The following is a 20,387-nucleotide window of genomic DNA, read 5'->3' as shown; positions in this document are numbered from 1 at the left end:
AGACGACTTGAGACATTCCACAAGCTGTTCCAGATGAGGGGACTGCAAGACAATAGTTACTAGTGGTTTTAGCCCGGGGAAATCAGGGGAATAGCCGTTTTTGCTCAAAATGTGGTTGGCCCCTTTGAAAGGATACTAAGTCCGCATAATTCCCTTTTAAATCATTTTTGGAAATTGCTTCCATTTGCTTCCCAGCTATTGATCAAAATATTTTTACAGTGTCAAGTGAATTTTCTTCCATTTTTAATGTTAAATACAGGATTAATGGTATTAAAAATGAAATAAATAGCAAAAGGGCAATTAAAACTTTGATTTTACAAAGTTACTAATAGATAAAGGGTCCACTAAATTTGAAATAAAGTGTTAGAATTAATTATAAAAACTATTTCCCATGGAAAATCTGTTTTTAATTCCTTTTCTAAAATGTAATACAGCTAGTCAAATTGCAACCACAATAGGACTGGAAAATTCATCATTAAGTGGTACAGTCTTTAAGTGAGGCATCACCCAATATTATGACTTTTTACATCACCATCATTAAGCAAATCACCATGGCCATTAAGCAAGATATTGTGTGACTGTGACTTGAGACCTTCCCTGCTGGCTTTCCTTTTAATACCTGGGGAGGTTATAAATAACGAACATATGACCGCATGATGTTGTGACCATTATAAATGCACAACCAGTTGCCAAGCACCTGAATCATGATAATGTGATCTACAAAATAAGTGCAAAGTCTGATTGTAAGTCACTTTTTTCAATGCCATCATAATTTTGAATGCTTGCTAAACTAATGACCATTAAGCAAGAACTACTAATATAAGATGTTAAAAAGTGGACATTTGAAAAAAAAGTAGAGAAAACTAAAGATTATAATTAAAGAAGAACACTCAAATTCAACTCACAATTACAGAATGAAGCCAAATATTTTAACATCGAACATACTGACAGATATTTTTGAACAATGAATCCAGAAGTTAATTTTAAGAATGCCTCTATAGCTAGCCATGTCTAATAGATGTTATGAAAGATGAACAAGTTTTACCTGACAAGATTGAGAATGCTTTGAAAATGGATTTTAAAATGACAGGCTTCAAATATGAGATGGTAAAACATGTTTCACTGGACATACAAAACAAACTGACTGATGCTTTAATAATTAAAAGGGATATGCAAATCACAAAATGATCTGGATAACTTTCCAAGATTCAATTTGTAAAGGAGTATTGTTAAAGCTTTGAAGAATTTGAATGAAATCGGACAAAGAAAATGTGAAAAGAAATCAAGTACTGTAGTAGAAAATTATTTGAAGGGACTAAAGATCAAAATTGTTATAAGTAAAGGGAAGGAATGCATAGTTGATTTATTTAACCAAGTTAAAATAGTTTGTTATCTGTTATAATCCTGTTGCTTTTGCCGACATCAGGACTGAAATGCTGAAGCTTTAAGGATTAGTTTATAGACAAGAAATATGATATGAAAGAAGAAATCATTTGTTGTATTTAAGAAAACGTGATAAGTTACTAAAATTGTTTGTACATTGTGATAAAGGCTAATTCGCTTCTCTGTATATTTTTCTTTTTCTTTATTATAGTCTTATTCTTCCTCCCTATTTTTTTCTTTCAATTTTTCTTTTTCCTTTCTTTTCTCCACCTTTGATTTTTTTTCTTTTAAATCTTTTTTTTAGTTTGTAGTAGGGTTTCTTTGCTTTTCTAATTGTGATATTTAATAAAATTATTATTAAAAATAATTAGCCAGTGACGTGACATTATTGTGAATATCTTTTTTAATTCTATTTTAGCAAGACGCTTATGACAAGGTTACAACTAAGTTTGAAAGTTATTAAGTCCGCCCAAAGAAAGACAGTAGGCCTGGCAATTGTTAACAGGCTTTATTTGGAAAACGGTGACAGCAACTTCATCAACTAACTGTAACAATAACATCAACAAGATGGCCACGCCTGGCAGCTATTTATATCTCCTGCTGCCAGGCTGAGCCAGCCAATCCAGGCTCTGTATTTTCCCGCCCAAGGATAAGGGGCAGGAAACATTTCTCAACTGTCCTCTGGACACCACAAAAGTAATAATAATCAGAAAAACCACTTTGCATGAATATTTGTCATAATTTTAGAGGCAAAGTTTTCTTATTCCATTTTGAATGTTTCTTTGCTGTGCTTTACGATTGTAAAATACTCTAAATTTATGGTCTTAAGCTGAATGCAAATGTTTACATGCATACATGCCCCCTTCAAAACAACATGCATACTGGTTAGTATACTCTTGTCTTTAGCCTATTTCAGTTCTACTTTTTTGTTTTATATTGTTTTTTTTCCAGTGGTCACTTGTAACGGCGGACAATGTAGTCCTGAAAGTTAGTAATCTCCTTCATTGCCAGGTTCAGTTTTAGAGTCAGGACTGAGCTCTTTCCTCTGAGTTAAAGGAAGCATATCAAGTTGGCAGCAGAATGAGAGAAACAGAGGTAGGTTCCTCCCGGTTCGCATTGATTCTATAGAACTGGTAGCAAACCGCTGATGACATCATGGAGCCAGTTCTGTTGGTGCCACCCATGGATGCCGCCATCTTTTGGGGGGGGTTTAGAGGGGGAATTTTTTTGCTGATTTATCTTTCTGTACATGTGCAGAAGCCAGGTTTTTGGCTTGGGGGGGCTTTTTTTCCCCCAGCACTGTGCATACGCACTCATGTGCCCATGAAGTGGAGCCACGCAACGCAAGACAAAGCGAACCGATGGTGAAGTAAGTTAGAACCCACCCCTGGAGAGAAACTGTAGAGAGTAAGGCAAGATCCCGGGTGACAGATCTTTCATATCTCCGTCAAGGTCATCTGTCTTACTTCTCACAAAAATAGTGGTGGTTGTTTGAAAGTCTGTTAGCACCTTCCAGCGTCTCCTGCTCTAGTAGAAAATACTCTTTATGTCACAAGGCCTATCTTATGTCTCTTCCTTAAGCCCCTTAAGCTATGCAGGCACAGAAATATAAAATTTACAAATTTCATAGCATCTCTGTGCGGAATGAGGAGGGGGCACCATTTTATTTTAATTTTTTGCCTCAGGCACCAAAATGCCAACCCTGATTAAGGAGCAAGTGTAAACCCAGTGGGAATTATCTTATGTAAATATGCATAAGGTTTGCTTGGATCTAATTGTCGTGGAAGTATGGGAAATATGTTGATTGGTAAGCTTGTGGCAAATCTCAGTTCAGATTTCATTTTGTCTGAAAGGGGGGGAAAGCAAGTAGATATCTTTTTCAAGACAAATAATGTTTGTTTTTTCGTTTTTACTGATGGTTGTGAAGCCCAGCTCCTCTTAAATATAGTAGGTACCTTTTGTTCTCATGTTTTCATAATAAGGAAAGACATGAGATGTATGAGAGTTGCCCAGAAAGTAATGCTGCACTTTTTTTTTCTCAGCCTACAGTAATGCTACAAATGCAAAACTTTAGATATACATTATTTGAATTGTCAGGAGTGAGTGTGTAAATTTTGCATTTCTTCAGACAGATAGAGTAGCTGCAGCAGTGTTTTGAAATGGCGTCTGTAAGTGATGTACATTACAAGCAGCGTGTCCAGGGATGGGCAGCAGGCAGGATGGGGTGGAACACAGTTCCACCAGTAGAAATGAAGATGCGTGCACAGCTCCAGCTGATCGGCAGCTGTCACTTCCTGGATTACTGGGCTTGGCTCGGCTCTCCTTTTTTTCCCTGCTGCTGCGTCTGTGCACCTTGCTTTTTTCCTCTTTCTTCCTTCTTGGCCTCGGACAAGCTTCCCTCTCTCCTGCCCAGCTCCCCTCCAACCTCATGCTGCCACCCTGCCTGAGGTGCAAGCAGAAGGGGTGGATGGAAGCAGCGCTGGCAACATTTATGCTTCTGGCAGCACCCGTTTGCTTAGCTACCCAGCCTGGGGGGGCAATCCAGGAAGGAGAGTGCGGGAATCATGAAGCAACTTGTCACCCCAGCGAGTGACACTGGTAAGGTTGTAAGCCGAGGACTTAACAGTTCACTTGAACGATGATGATCGTTCAAGCCACTCCCACCTGGTCACATGGCCAGCAAACCACTCCTACCCCAGTCACATGACCATTAAGTCACACCCACAAAATAAGCCACGCCCACAGCGTGGCGGTAAAACTTTTAGCTGCCTATTACTGAATGTGTCATCATTGAATTTCTCACTGCAGAGAAAGAAACATTCACAAACATTTGTGTACAGTTTATGGAGAATCTGCAGTCTACACAAGTATAGTTAGTTGCTGGGCACAAAGTGCGAGACCATTAGAGGTGATTCGCACAGTTCAGAAATGGCTTTATGATCAGAACAAGGAGTGGTACTGACAGGGCACACACACCGTTGTGTCTTACTGGAGGAAGGACATAGAACCGGACGGAGATTACATGGAAAAATAGGGAGTGTAGAAGAAACATTATTCTTTCTTCTGTGTAAGTTTCATTGTAAACAATAAATAATCGTTGAAGAAAAAAATGTGGTGCACTACTTTCTGGGTGACCCTTGTTAGGGACTCTGAAATCCCATTTACACTGCCTAGCCATGTTTAACCATGGTTTAATGAATAAACTATAATTGGTCCACAAAACTCATTGAGCCTAAAGCAAACCAATCATTTCATACACATGTGGTCCCAGCAGAAAGAAAACCCTGCAATGCATCTGCCAGGGTCTCAATAATTCTTTTGTTTTCTATCCAGAAACTGATTTGAGGCTTAATGGTACAGGCTACAGATGTTCCGGGTGGCTGGAGGTGCTTCATGTAGCCACATGGAAGAGGATTGACGGCAGAAATTTTACACAGCAGAATGCAGAGTTTGCCTGTAGACAACTTGGTTGCCACTTACCCTTCGGGATCTTGCAACCATATGTTGAAGAATCGGAGAAGCACGAGACTTGCTTGATGACCTGCCAAGGGAATGAGACAGCTCTCAAGGACTGCATAGCTTGTGACTCCCGTGATTTCTTTTCTCTGGGTGTGTTCCTAGTTTGTCAAGGTGTGTGCAACCAACCCCTTTCCCTGTTTGCATGCTCTCTTTGACCAAAGTGCAGGTCACATGGGGACAGCCTCTGGGAAACTGATGTTGCGATTTAGTTGAATTGGAAACCAGTCCTAGAGGACCAAACATGGATCTTACCTACTGTCTTAGGAACTCTATGCAAGAATCTTGAACAGTCACTCTGCCTAGCTTCAGGAAGGTTGCTGCATTATGTGCCTTGGCCCAGAGATTGTGAGGATTTTCACTCTGGCACTGCTTCCCTTCCCCGATCCTTCAAAAGCATTTGGAAGAGCATCTGAGATTTATTTATTTTTTGCAGCTTCCCAACAAGGGTAGGAAGTAAACAAATCACAACCTCATAATGTGTTGCCTCAGGTCTTGCAGCCACAAAAATCCCCACTCACAACAGAAAGGATAGAAAGAAAAGACATTAAGTATGGGTAATTTTCAGCACTGTGCACCCATCAGATTCCCTGTTTACCCAGATCAGAGTAAGCACAGACACCACTCAGTTCAGTTAGCACATAATATACTTTGACATTTATCTTATTTTTTTTTTAAATTCAGCATGCTTCAAAAACAATTAACTGGCAATATACAGTAAAAGGAAAGCAAAAACAGAGCGAATGAAATATGATCAAGAAATAAAAAGGCAAAGGACGTAATGTCAACAATCTACATTAACATGTATTTATATATCAAAAAGGCACAGAGCTTCCCAGAACAATGGAAAAGATACAATGGGCAATTAGCACGGATAGTACTAGAACCAATTTTTGATTATGCTAGATGTCAGCTTTTCTATATACACGCACAGCCAAAGAATAGAGATGGCAAATACCACATCAGCTGATCTTTCTTCTATTTTGCACCATGAAAAAACGATAGGGGAAATCCTTGTTTACTTGCCTGGATTATTGAAGGAGAGGAACAAAACTGCTAAGCAGGCTTTCCTCTGAGGTGCCTCCTGCCCCCCCAGTTGAGTTTAAGGTAAGTTAGCTCAGCTACCGAAAAGAAATGAAGGCGCAGGATGCAGGACTAATTTAGATGTGGCACAGAGGTGGGTACTAATTTACGTCACTGCCATTTTGCCTCCTCCTGCTCCATGTGGGCATCCTTCATGGTCACACGTGCCTTGTGCATGTATATATGCACAGTGTAAAAAAATCCCCCCCCCCAAAAAAACCCTCCCCAAAGATGTCAAAAACAGGGTGGTGACCACACGCACAGTGCTGGAAATTCAACTTCTGTGCACAAGTTTTTTTAAAAAAATATTTTATTGATTTTATAATATAAAAACGCAGCATACAACAAGTGCTCAGTGATTGTGCCCACCACCAGACAAACATTCGTACCCAACCACCAACCAAGAGCGAAATATTTATTTACATATTATAGAGTGATTCCAATCTATTCCTTGTAGTTTGGTCTCGGATTCTACTCGCCATATATTGTCTTACCTTGTCCCATCGTCCCATCAGTTGTCGCAAATCAGTTTCATTAATCAAATTCATCCTTTTATCCATAATCTCAAATTGAATGTGGTCCACCATGTACCGGTACCAATTTTGCATTGTCCATTTTGTTGCGTCCTTCCAACCCAAGACTATTACCACCTGAGCGCTTTCTATTGCTACTTGTTTTATTTCTCTGAATTCTCCCATCGCATTACTTTTAACTAATACTGCCATTTCCTTAGTAATTATCCATCTTATATTTAATATCCTATTAATATCCTCTTGCACTTTTTGCCAAAAATTCTGCACTACTGGGCATTCCCAAAACATATGCATAAACACTCCTTTATCTTGGCACCCATGACAACAAATACCTTTAACATTCTGCTGAAAGTGTGCAAATTGAACAGGTGTGTAATACCACTTACGTAATAGCTTCTGTGCATGTGCAGAAGAAAAAACCCAGAAAAAAAATCCCCCCAAAAATCTTTTTTTTAAATCTGGAATTTTTTTAAAAAAAGATCTCAGCACATATGGATCAGCACCAATCAAACTGGTTGCGTGATGTCACTAGTGGGTCGCTACCAATTCAGGCGAACTGATCCAAACCAGGAGAAACCCACCTCTGATATGGCATGAAAATCTCATGCAGATGTATCTTATGTAGGTACCCTTAAGCATTTCCCAAAGAAAGGCTGGATAAAAATATATAATAATATTTTCATAAAAGATAAAAACAAGAATGGACATAGCTTAATAAATCTCAATATGTTTTTTAAAAGTTATGTCTAGCTAAGGCATAATGAAAGGGACAAAGTGAAATAACTGAATTAATGTTCATCTTGCTAGCAAGTTGTGAAGCCAAGATCATAGCTGAAAAACAAGTTGAGGTGCTACATACATTTTTATCTCTTGTTTTATCAATCTTGGTGAAATGTTAATATCGATTGCTAGTCCATGTATGATATGCAATACAATAAATAAAGTAAATTCATCTCTTGGATTGAAATCTTTCTTTCTAAAATACTTTGGATTATCTTTATCATTTCAGCTCCTCTGCAAACCACCACGGTAATCCAGCCTACAACAGCACCAGTGGCGACCTCCTCAATATCCTTTGGTAGGTATGCTGTTCGAGCCAGGGTAGGGTATTAACTCAGTACAACAAGATATCACAGATTATTTTATTACAGGCATCCACATGATAACTCACAGTTATTATGATGTGATTCTTCTGCAGTGTAATCTTTCCCATTGTACAGATAAAAAGAGGTTGAATTGTCCTTGTCTCTGCCCTCATGCTGTTCTACATGTTGCTTTTACATGCTATCTTACTTAGTGAAAAACAACCCCTTGGAATGTTCTCTCCAATTACCCCTCATCACAGGTCAGAACCAATAAGAATACACAGCTGTGGTCGCATGTAAAACTACATTATCCAGAGTGCAATCTAACTACAATTCCCCTAATGCAATATCTTAAAGAAATATGTCTTAATACAAGCTAACTATTTCTATCTGTGGTGACAGCACAGTAGGAAAACGGAAATCTTTGCTAATGGTGATAGTGACTTAAAATTATATGCTACCTGGCTTCCAACAACTTTTAGTGCTGTATTTTTCAATGTATATGACGCTCCAGAGTATAAGACACATTTTAGGGGAAGAAAAATAGGGGAGTGGGGTGAAATCTGTTTACCAGACATTCATCTCACTAGCGTCCTTAGTCTGGTTAGCTTCAGTACATTATTTTATCCTCTGGTTTGGGCTTTAAAAAATCTTATTCAGAGAGAGTATCAGTGAAAGAGCTTGCAAGCGGGTAAGAGCTGGGAATATCATTAGCACCTGGTTAGGACTGGAAAGAAACATTCGGAGCAAGTAGAGCAATGAAAGTCTGCAAAGACTTAGGGCTTGGAAAACATTCTTCACAGAGAGTAACAATGAAAGAGCTTGCAAGTCGGTCAGTGCTGGGAAGATCATTAGCACCTAGTTAGGGCTGGAAAAAAAGCTTCAAAAAAAGCTACATTCAAAGTATAAGATGCATCCAAATTTTCAGCCTCTTTTAGGGAGGAAAAGGGTGTGTCTTATACTCTGAAATTTTCTCAAGGCTATAAAGCAAAACTGCCTTGTGAGAATGTCGGCTAATGCTGATAGAGTTAATATTCCAAACAGCTGGAGAATATTAGCTGTCTACACTTCATGTATCATATCTAAAGTATTCATAAGGAAGTATTTATGGTTTTCATTGGAAAAGTTAAAATATGAACACAAAACCTTGAGTTTGATGTTTGCACTGTTAATCATACTACTGCTACATTGCTTGATCAGTGCTTGTGTTACCTTTCACAGATCGCCCAAGGACAAACATTGAAAAAGGAACCTCCTTGTGTTCAGGAATTTTGGAGACAGATGTTGAAGGCTACGAGAAAATGCTTTGCCTGGGTTTACAAAGGTGGTGGGATCAGCTGGAACCCAGGGTCTGCCAGGGAGTAAACTGTGAAAATCCTGTACACAAGGATCAGAACAGGGAAAGGTCACTTCACCACTGGGAGAAGCTGCAGTGTGAGAAAAGGAATCTTAGCCTGGATGAATGCTCAGGAAGCACACAAGAATGCTTAAGCCTAACTCTGGTTAGATGTTCAGGTGAGCAAACCTTACTAGAAGAGCACCCTCAATCCCTGCGCGGCTTTTCATTTGTGCTCATCATTTAAATTACACAAAATTGGTCTTTCAGTGCAATTATGGGAGGGCAATTTTGTACAAAGTGGTTGAGTAATGCACTAGAATTCTGAAATCGTACCAGCTTGTGGAGGAATGATTGCATTTTCTAGTTTCCCTCCCCATTTTTTTTTAAAAAAAATTCCTGTAAACTGGTACCTCTACCTAAGAACGCCTCTACTTACAAACTTTTCTAGATAAGAACCTGGTGTTCAAGGTTTTTTGCCTCTTCTCAAGAACAATTTTTCCATTTACAAACCTGAGTATCTGAAACTTTAACTGGAAAGGGCAGGGAGAAGCCTCCATGGGGCCTCTCTAGGAATCTCCTGGGAGGAATCAGGGCCGGAAAAGGCAGGGAAAAGCCTCCGTGGGGCCTCTCTAGGAATCTCCTGGGAGGAAACAGGCCTCCACCCTCACTGTGGTTTCCCCAATCGCACTCATTATTTGCTTTTACATTGATTCCTATGGGGAAAATTGTTTCTTTTAAAAAACTTTTCTATTTACGAACCTGGTCACGGAACAAATTAAGTTTGGAGGTAGAGGTACCACTGAACTATTATTCCAAGAGGGGAATCTTATTCCTGAAATGCTGGATATGGGTCTACCTCTTCCCATACTACAAACAGTGACAACCAGAACTATACAAACTCAGTATAGCTCCTGATCTTATGAAGGTTGGCACTTTATTTCTTGAACAACCTTAAAGGGAGGTTTGAATTATATTGATAAGAAAACTGTTAACCTAGTATTCTGAACGTGGATGTTCAGAGTTAACTTAATGGGTGACAGATGGTATGTGATAGCTACTTTCTAAATGATATTTATAGTGGAATCATTCCAGTACATGAATTATTCCTATACAGTCAGGCTGAATGCTGGAAGGAGTGTAAAAATTGCACGAGGTGGGAATCATTCTGATGCTGAAATATTAAATGAGAGGGCCTAAAAGCAATAGTATTTCTCTGAAAATGAGCTTGTTGCTATTGAAGATATAGAAATCTTTCAGAACTAGCTGCAGTCCCAGTATCTACGTACAAGTGGGCTATCATCTACTGACCATGCTGCATCTTAACATGGGCTTGCAATTATAAGCTGTTTCAGTGTCGCATTGCACTCTGTGTTTAAAGGAGTGCCCTGTAATCCATTTGAAACAGACTTGATCCGTGTTGGTTTACCCTACGTTATCATTTTGAGAATCGTGTCACAATAGAACTGCCAGTATGCCAACACTGAGAATATAAGGGACAGTGGAGATATCCTAAATCAGTTCTTGGCAATCCTGATGTCAGGCCGAAGCCATTGTTGACTTGGAGACTTTGGCCTGTCACACATTATGCTTTAGAATGTGTTCTTGCTGTGGAAACTTGGGAGGGGCTGTTGCATGAGGGATGTAGAGATGTAGCCAAAGCAAATTCCTTCTAGAATCTCAAGGTCATCCTTTGTTCAGTACCTGCCCAGAAGCTGCTGGGAGTAGCAGACACGTTGGCAAAAAACAACTGGTCAACATGATGAACATGTGGGTGTGGGAGCAAGGGAAAGAACTTGAAACTGGGTGGAGAAACCCTTACAGCTTTAGATTCGGGGTTTCTCACAGATGTGCCAACATGGTTCTGTTAATAAATTGGAATTTTGAGCAATGCTGTGCCTCGGACTCTGATTTAATCTAGGATACTATTTGGAACCCTGACACCTGAAACATCTGCAAAAATAAGTGATTGGCACTTTCTGAACTTTTGATTCACAAACAAACAGATATGAATATTTTCATAGCATCTTGATAACCAAATAGAACTGCAAATAATCCACAGAACCTGCAGATAGATTAATATAAATAAATAAATAAATATCCATTTATTTGTGCCTTTTTTTTTTCATGTGTCCTATTTCCTTGCACTTGTTGACAAATAAAACAAACAAACAAACCTGATCAAGTCTTCAGCACATTTTCAACTTAAATTAGGAAATGGAAAACCTACCATAGCTGAGAGGAAAAGTCCATAAACTATAGGATTTTCTGTTTCTCCAGATCAAGATTTGAAGTCCCAGAAATCCAGTTCGGAGACTGTCTTAGGAATCCTGCTTGGTCTTGTTCTTATAGGAATTCTTCTGAGCATCTTTGCTCTTCCTACCTACAAAAAAATTATGAAAAAATGTAAGTAAGAATGCATTGCTAATATAGACTGTCAGTCTGTTTTAGGTCTCAGCTTGCGTGTGTGTCTGTGTGTGTCTGTGTTTCTTTGTGTGTGCTCTTACAACCGTATGAAAAAATGTGTGGAAGTCCAGAAAAAAAGCACCATGACATGTTTTTTTTCCAAAGACTAATATTTAGGCTGAAGAAACTGGCTTGGGAGATCCATTGATTGCACCAGGACTTTTCATTCTGGGACTACTGTATGCTCTATTGTACTCTCTACTCAAACACATGCACATTTACGCCTTTCTTTTTTAAGTGCCCTGATAGCATCAATTTGTATGGTCTATTTTTGTCCATATACCTTCCTTGAAATTTTACCTTCTGCCATCAACCCCATCAACCTCATTAATATCAAAGATGTTAATCCCTGCATCAGATTTCCCCCAAATTTAGACGCACTCTCAATAAAAGAAAATATATGTAGCTCGGGACTGAACTGTGAACTCTCTGAGCTTGGTAGTTTGATTGCAGACATTTCATTACCCAACTGCATGACATGATTAATCTTTTTTGGGGGGGGGCATGATGTTATCTAGCTAGGTAATGAAATATCTGCAAGCAAACAATCAAGCTTCAAGAGCAAAAAGGACTCCTTAGATGGATACCGCTGAGCCCTTTTTGTTTCTGTTTGTTGTTTCCATCTGTTCTGCCAGGCTCTCTGGTAAGAGCCTCCCGAAAATTCAAGGGTACAAATTGCAGACACACACACACGTTTGAAAATTCAAAACAATGTTCTTTATCACAAAATTCAAAATAAACTAAGCACTCTTTTTGTATTGCAAAGAGCACTGGTCCCAAAACAACCGGGTAGTCTGTACAATTTCCCTTAAGCAGTCATTAAGTACTGTACTTAGCTAGCAGCTGTGAAGAAACTTCACACCCCTTCTTCTTCCAACGAAGTGAGACACAACACACACACGTTGCTCTGCTTTGGTTTCAAAGGCATGAAAAATCAACAAACAAAGTCCAGAAAACAGCAACACACGATTCCTGAAGAACTGCGATCACATACTCTTTCACAACAGCCAAACACAGCAGCCCTAATTACTGGAGCCCCACCCAACCACAGGTGGCCTCATTTTCTCTTGTAATAATCCTTCAGTTGTTGACTCCTATGCATCACTCTAAATTTGGCTTCTGCACAGGCACAGAAGAAAAAACCCATGGGAATTTTTTTTTTTTAAAAAAATCATTTTTAAAAAAAAGATGGCAGCATCCATCATTGTGATGTCACCATCGGTCCAAACTGGTCCGAACCCACCTCTGATCTGCTTATGTCATCAATTCCATGTGCCTTCTTTCCATCTCTCCGCAGATTCCAAAAAGAGGCAGCAACAATGGATTGGCCCAAGTGGGGTGAACCAAAATGGTAAGAAATCACCTGCAAAGCAGGGAACAAGAATCCACAGTGTGTAAATCAAAGGGAGTAGTCATTTGCATGTCCCATAACGTATATAGGGACACTGATTATTATTATTATTATTATTATTATTATTATTGTTGTTGTTGTTGTTGCTGTTGTTGTCAATACAACACAGCAAACGAGATCACTATGCTGGATTTCATATTTCATCACCAGTCGGGCACTTCCCAAGCACCTAGGACTGTGTGATGTAGTGGCGAATTATGTTTGCCAATCCCAGTAAAGCGTCCTTTTGCAATTGACAGGTGGAGATTTTGTCAATTCTGATGGTTTTCAAATGTCCGCTGAGATCCTTTGGCACTGCGCCCAGCGTGCCAAGTACTACTGGGACCACTTTCACTGGCTTATGCCAGAGTCGTTGCAGCTCAATTTTTAGATCTTCATGAAATTATTATTATTATTATTATTATTATTATTATTATTATTATTATTATTAGCATTATTAGCATTATTAGCATTATTAGCATTATTAGCATTATTAGCATTATTAGCATTATTAGCATTACTATTATTAATTAGATTTGTATGCCGCCCCTCTCCACAGACCCTTAATATAAAAACAATCATACATCTCATACAAACCATACATAAAATGGAAACAGCCCAGGGGAATCAATTTCCCCATGCCTGATGACAGAGGTGGGTTTTAAGGAGATTATGAAAGGCAAGGAGGGTGGGGACAATCATAATCTCTGGAGGGAGTTGATTCCAGAGGGTTGGGGCCGCCACAGAGAAGGCTCTTCCCCTGGATCCCACCAGATGACATTGTTTTCTCGATGGGACCCGGAAAAGGCCAACTCTGTGGGACCTTACTGGTCGCTGGGATTCATGTGGCAGAAGGCAGTCCCGGAGATATTAGAAACATAGAAACATAGAAGTCTGACGGCAGAAAAAGACCTCATGGTCCATCTAGTCTGCCCTTATACTATTTTCTGTATTTTATCTTAGGATGGATATATGTTTATCCCAGGCATGTTTAAATTCAGTTACTGTGGATTTATCTACCACGTCTGCTGGAAGTTTGTTCCAAGGATCTACTACTCTTTCAGTAAAATAATATTTTCTCATGTTGCTTTTGATCTTTCCCCCAACTAACTTCAGATTGTGTCCCCTTTTTTGGTCCAATGCCATGAAGGGCTTTATAGGTCAAAACCAACACATTTACTATACTGTTCTGCTGGAGTGTTTCAACCACCCGTAATTACAGGGTAATTAGTCCAGGAAGACACATACCACACGATAAAAGGAAAACCCAAAAGTTTTTATAAACAGAAAAACAGAAACAGCTCCCTTTCTAAATGTCAAAGGGATTTTCTGGTACACACAAGGCACAGGTTAAATGCAATCCAATTGCTCATCCAATAACTGGGAAATTGAGTCCAATTCTAAAGTCCAGAGAGTCCACACACAATCTTGAACAGCACAAAAACCACAATCTTGATGAAACAATGAATCAGATAAACTGCCATGAGGCTAAAACACCAAGCTGCACTTTTATTGTAGCACTAATTAGAGCAGCCCCACCCAACCACAGGTGGCCTCATTTTCTCTTGTAATAATCCTTCAGTTGTTGTCTCCTATGCATCACTCTACGCATGCGTGGATGTGTCATTAATTCTTGTTCAGAATCCAGGGATGATACAGATGATTGATCTCCTCCTGGGCTGTCTGCCAAACTCCCCTCTTCCCTGTCACTCATGCTTCCTTGGTCAGAGGAGGCTTCGTCGGCAGATTCCATCGGGAGCAAAACAGGCCTGCGGCATGTTTCCAGAGCTAACCACAACACTATACACGTTTACTAATGCAGGTTTTATGTTCTCATTATAAATACAAGTGATCAGTGACACCCTAGCACTTAGTGCATCTAGCAAGATTTAATCTCAGTGAAGTAGGAGCTTTACCTACTTTTCAATCCTTTAACACTTTGGAGGGGATTATAAGAATAACCGCTCCTTACTTTGGGCTGGTGGGACTCTAATCCATATGGCAAGCAGAATAAAGAGCAAAACAGTTGCCCTCCATTCCAAAGGAAGCCTCTCATCTGGGAAAGTAGAAGAACAACCTTACAGTATCTCCACCTGCATCATTAAATTTAAAGCACAATGCTGTTGGATGATGGGGCAAAGGCAAACTCTTCCCACCCCAATCATGCAGTCTTTATGGGTATAACTTTATCTTCCATACACCGAATAAATCCAGACGGAAAAGATCAGATCTCTACATTTGTCAGACTCATAAGACATTGATTGATATCTGTGAGTTACGAGCTGCTTAAAGAGACTGTCATCCTTTAATTCCAGCCTCTATGGGAAGAAGAGTGATTATTCTCTTCTAAATGTACTCTTAAATAGCACTCTGTTATTTATGACTGGGCCATATATTTTACAACTAAAGTTGACATTTCAAAACACTTCTGTTGAGCCCTGGTCAAAATCTTGCTCCTAAAGCACTCGCTTTCAAGTTCCTCAAAAGAGGAAGAAAATCAGCCATCCCTTTTAAAGTCTCCACTGTCCTTGTAGTGGACGCAACATTGTTGAACTCGAAACATATGGCAGAGAGGAACTGCAAAAGAATTCCAGGCAAGACTAATGTCATTCGTTTCCTGGCAAACACGAGGATTCTAATGAAAATGCCACAAATGCCTCTTCTGATTATGGGCAGAGATCTAGTGTCATAATCACTATTTGAATGAAACATGTGGATAGAATAATAAATGTGCAGGTCTGTGTGGATATTTTATTGCTCAGTTATTGTCCAAGACCCAAAAACATGGTTTGGCTCCCTCTAGAGGCGGGAAGTAGGTTGGCAGCCCAATGAAGACTGCAGTGCAGAAATCTGTTTTTGCTGATATCCAGCCAAGAAAGAAACCCTTTGAAGAAACAGACTGGATGTAATGTTAACTATGTGTCTGTAATCCTGTTCTTTAATTTTGGAATACTGAATAGCAGCAATGAAAGGCCTTAACCAGGATGTGTCCGCTCTTATATGAAGCCTCTTTGTCCCAGTCCCAGGACATAGGGTTCCAAACATTCTCTTCTTCCACACCACTGAGGCTTTTGACCCTGGGATGAAAGTGCAAGTTACTTCCATTTTTAAAAGAACATATATGTGTGTGTGCAATTTTTTCAATGAAAGATGTGTGCACAGAACTGGGGGTGCTGTTTAATAGTAGGTTCTAAAACCCGTTGCTACCGATTCGCGCTCATGCACGCAACATTTCTGCACATGTGTAGAAGCATCCCATGCAGGTGGGCGGAGCCTCCTTCCACCAGCACTACTTGTTCTCAGAACCAGGCAGAACCAGGAGCATTGGACCAGAATACCTCCGGAACCGCCTTCTACCACACGAATCCCAGCGGCCGATAAGGTCCCACAGAGTTGGCCTTCTTCGGGTCCCATCGACCAAACAATGTCGTTTGGCGGGCCCCAGGGGAAGAGCCTTCTCTGTGGCGGCCCCGGCCCTCTGGAATCAACTCCCCCCGGAGATTAGAATGGCCCCCACCCTCCTTGTCTTTCGCAAGTTACTCAAGACCCACCTATATCGCCAGGCATGGGGGAATTAAGACATCTCCCCCAGGCTTTCTTATATTTTATGTTTGGTATGTATGTGTTGTATGGTTTTTAAATTGTTGGGGTTTTTTAATGTAATTTTATTATTAGATTTGTTCCATTGTTATACTGTTTTTATTATTGTTGTGTGAGCCGCCCCGAGTCTTCGAAGAGGGGCGGCATACAAATCTAGTAAATTGAATTGAATTGAACCCAATGCCGGTGCTGTTGTGGGTGATTTCAAAGGCTGAGTCAGAAAAGCATATGTTTCGTTGAACTAGAACTGTTTTAAGACTATGGTGGTTGGCATTAACACGTAGCATTAGCAATGGCACATAGACTTATATATGACTTCACAGTGCTTTACAGTCCTCTCTGAGGGGTTTACAGAGTCGGCATATTGCCCCCAAGAATCTGAGTCCTCATTTTACCAACTTCGGAAGGATGGAAGCCTGAGTCAACCTTGAGCCATTGAGACTTGAACTGCTGGCAGCTGGCATTCAGCAGAAGTAGCCTGCAGTTCTGTATGCTAACCACTGCTCCACCACAGTTTACTTAATACATTGGATGTACATGAGCATGGACATTATTTCTTTCGATAAACTCTTTTTATCGGGTGGTGCAGTGGTTAGAGTGTAGGACTGCAGGCGACTTCAGCTAACTGCTAGCTGTAGTTCAGCAGTTCAAATCTCACCACCAACTCAAAGTTGACTCAGCCTTCCATCCTTCCAAGGTAGGTAAAATGACCCAGATTGTTGCGGGTAAGAGGCTGATTCTGGAAACCGCTTAGAGGGGGCTGTAAAAGCCCTATGTAGCAGTATATAAGTCTAAATGCTACTGCTATTGCTATTTTGAATGGGGCAGCTCCCATAAACACTCTGTTTTTAAGAGGAGTCATAAAGAGCAATGATCCATGAGAGCTTTTCCCTACAAACTATGATTTTAATTTCAACTGGTCACAAAGTCAGCCTTGGAAGAGCGTTCAGAGGCTTTAGGTGGTGCAAGAGGCAGTGGTGCGTGCAATTACGGGCGTACTCCATCTTTATGTGAGCTGCATTGGTTGCCAGGCATTCTCTGAACGCAATTCAAGTTTTTGGTTATTACCTTTAAAGCCCTAAATGGCTCAGGGCCAGACTATTTACGGGACCACCTCCTCATACCTCGCTGCGGCCAGTAAGGGCCCTCAGAGTCGGCCTTCTCCAGGTCCCGTCCCCCAAACAATGTCAGTTGGCGGGACCTCGGGGAAGAGCCTTCTCTGTGGTGGCTCTGATCCTGTGGAATCAACTGCCCCCAGAGATTTGCATTATCTCCTCCCTACTGGTCTTCCAGAAACCCATCAAGACCTGGCTTTTCCGGCAGGCCTGGAATTAGGATTGAATGTTAGTATGTATGTTTTTTTTATGTAGTAGTTTTTCTATTGTAGATTTTATTGATGTTTTTTATTGCTCTTTCTATCTGTATTATATTTATAACTGTTGTTAGCCGCTAAGAGTCTGTTTCAGAGTGAGCGGAATATAAATGCAACAAACAAACAAACAAATGTGTATCCTGGCATGAATGAAGAATTGGAGTGAAGAAACAAAATAGTAACATGAGGGGGTTCCAATATATAGAAAGTAAGTCCACAATATGTTTTCCTTTAGTTTCATTCCATCGCAAGAGCTCTGCTACCTTACAGACACGTCTTGAAAGTGCAGTTGTCCAGGAAGAGGGGAACAAAGTCTCACAGAAAACTTATCTCTCACCCTATGCAGGTAATATTTTCTTGCTTAGACTAAAAGTGTGTGTCACCCAGTAATGGGCAGCCACACTGTGGTTGTGCCTTATTTTGTGGGTGTGGTTTGATGATCATGTGATTGTGCAGGAGTGGCTTGCCGGCCATGTGACCAGGTGGGAGGGGCTTGAACAATCATCATTGTTCAAGTGAACTGTTAAGTCCTCGACTTACAACCTCACCAGTGTCGCTCTCTGGGGTGACAATTTGCTTCGTATTTCCCACACTCTCCTTCCTGGGTCGCCCCCTGTCTCAGGCTGGGTAGCTAGGTGAATGGGTGCCGATCAGCTGTTGAGAAAAGAGGGGAGAGGAAATGGGCCCCCTGCAACTCCTGCCAGTGCTGGTCTCCCTGCTGCTTTCTGAGGAGGAGGAAGAGGATGGGAGTTGGGGATAGTCAGCTGGAGCTGGGCACACAGCTTCATTTCCTGCATTGGCTGCCGATTAGTTTCCGGTCACAATTCAAACTGTTGGTAATGACCTATAAAGCCCTACATGGCATCAGACCAGAATACCTACGAGACCGTCTTTTGCCACACAAATCCCAGCAACCGATACAGTCCCACAGAGTTGGTCTTCCCCGGGTCCTGTCGACTAAATAATGTCATCTGGCAGGCTCCAGAGGAAGAGCATTCTCTGTGGTGGCCCCGGTCCTCTGGAATCAACTCCCCTCCGGAGATTAGAACTGCCTCCACCCTCCTTGCCTTTTGTAAGCTCCTTGCCTTTCGTAAGCTACCCACGTATGTCATCAGGCATGGGGAAATTGAGATTTATATGGGTTTAAATTGTTTAAGTATGGTATGATTGTGCTGCATGGTTTTAATAATGGGATTTTAGATGTCTTTTAAATATATTGGATTTGTTACATTGTTGTTATTGTTGTGAGCCACTCCGAGTCTCCGGAGAGGGGCGGCATACAAATCTAATAAATTATTAATTATTATTAATTATTTCCGCCGGTGGAACTGCGTTCCACCTCGTCCTGCCTGCTTCCCACCCCTGGTGTCGCCTCATAAAATATGCACCTTTAATCCAAAAATGTTGAGCCAAGGCATTTTAATCTCAACACAGATCAGATGGACATCCCTGATAGTAAAGCTAGTAAATAGGATGATAACTTAAAGCCCTACATGGCATTGGGCCAGAATACATCCGGAACCGCCTTCTACCGCACGAATCCCAGCAGCCGATAAGGTCCCACAGAGTTGGCCTTCTGCGGGTCCCATTGACCAAACAATGTTGTTTGGCGGGCCCCAGGGGAAGAGCCTTCTCTGTGGCGGCCCCGGCCCTCTAGAATCAACTCCCCCCAGAGATTAGAACGGCCCCCACCCTCCTTGTCTTTAGCAAATTACTCAAGACCCACCTTTGTCGCCAGGCATGGGGGAGTTAGGATATTCCTTCCCCTAGGCCATTACAAGTTATGTATGGTATGTTTGTGTGTATGTTTGGTTTTTATAATAAGGGTTTTTAGTTGTCTTATTAAATTGGATTGTTTTATGTTGTTTTTTATCATTGTTGTTAGCCGCCCCGAGTTTGCGGAGAGGGGCAGCATACAAATCCAATTAATAATAATAATAATAATAATAATAATAATAATAACTTCATGCCAGCTCGGTTCCTTTCTTTTCCCCTTATATTGGAGCCCAACCATTTGTAGCTGGGGCAGCTAAAACATTGATCTAAACAGAGCATCATGACCCATGATAATGTTCAGTTTTATATCAGGCTATGAATATATATTATTTTTATCTCCTCTGTGGGGAAATGATTCATAAGCTACATTCAGGCATCGCATATCAGATCAAGGCATTACAACATATAAACTTTGCTGGATGTTCAGTGTCATTTTTTACTGGGTTTTCAACAATATCCTAATGGAGGGCCAGTTTCTCAGTTATCTATATTTTTGGGTGGGTCCAGATGAAGTAAACTAATCAATTCTCATTACGCCAGTACAAATCTTCTGTTTGTGATTATTCTTCGTGAACAAATTCTGAATGGTAGTTTTCCGTTTTTTGCAGAAAATCAAAAACTGCACTGATGCTAATATTGGTCTGCACCATATTTTAAATCTTGCTCTGAAGTAATCATAGTGACAGAGATAAGAGAAGGCAAACATTTCATATACCTATAAGTCTGTTAGAACTGTAATTTTGGTTACCATTTGTGATGCTATGAAATAACAGATTATATATAGGGAGGGAGGGAGGGGGGAGGGGGGACGGGGGGGAGGGAGATATATACCATAGCTAGATAGATG

At 40.6% G+C, this 20,387-nt stretch overlaps 1 protein-coding gene across 1 annotated transcript in view; it reads left to right on the top strand.

Annotated features, from left to right (window-relative positions):
* The window catches only part of CD5 (CD5 molecule), a 34,265-nt gene that overhangs the window by 9,806 nt on the left and 4,072 nt on the right, over nt 1-20,387 (top strand). Inside the window, exons 2-7 of the mRNA XM_070744878.1 lie at nt 4,717-5,013; nt 7,525-7,593; nt 8,822-9,115; nt 11,217-11,342; nt 12,700-12,753; nt 18,000-18,110. Coding sequence (XP_070600979.1) covers nt 4,717-5,013; nt 7,525-7,593; nt 8,822-9,115; nt 11,217-11,342; nt 12,700-12,753; nt 18,000-18,110 — 951 coding nt within the window. The remainder of the gene's footprint in view (nt 1-4,716; nt 5,014-7,524; nt 7,594-8,821; nt 9,116-11,216; nt 11,343-12,699; nt 12,754-17,999; nt 18,111-20,387) is intronic.

Source organism: Erythrolamprus reginae, chromosome 1 (genome assembly GCF_031021105.1).
Source record: "Erythrolamprus reginae isolate rEryReg1 chromosome 1, rEryReg1.hap1, whole genome shotgun sequence".
Taxonomy (NCBI): Eukaryota; Metazoa; Chordata; class Lepidosauria; order Squamata; family Dipsadidae; genus Erythrolamprus; species Erythrolamprus reginae.
This window is presented reverse-complemented; position numbering and strand designations above follow the sequence as displayed.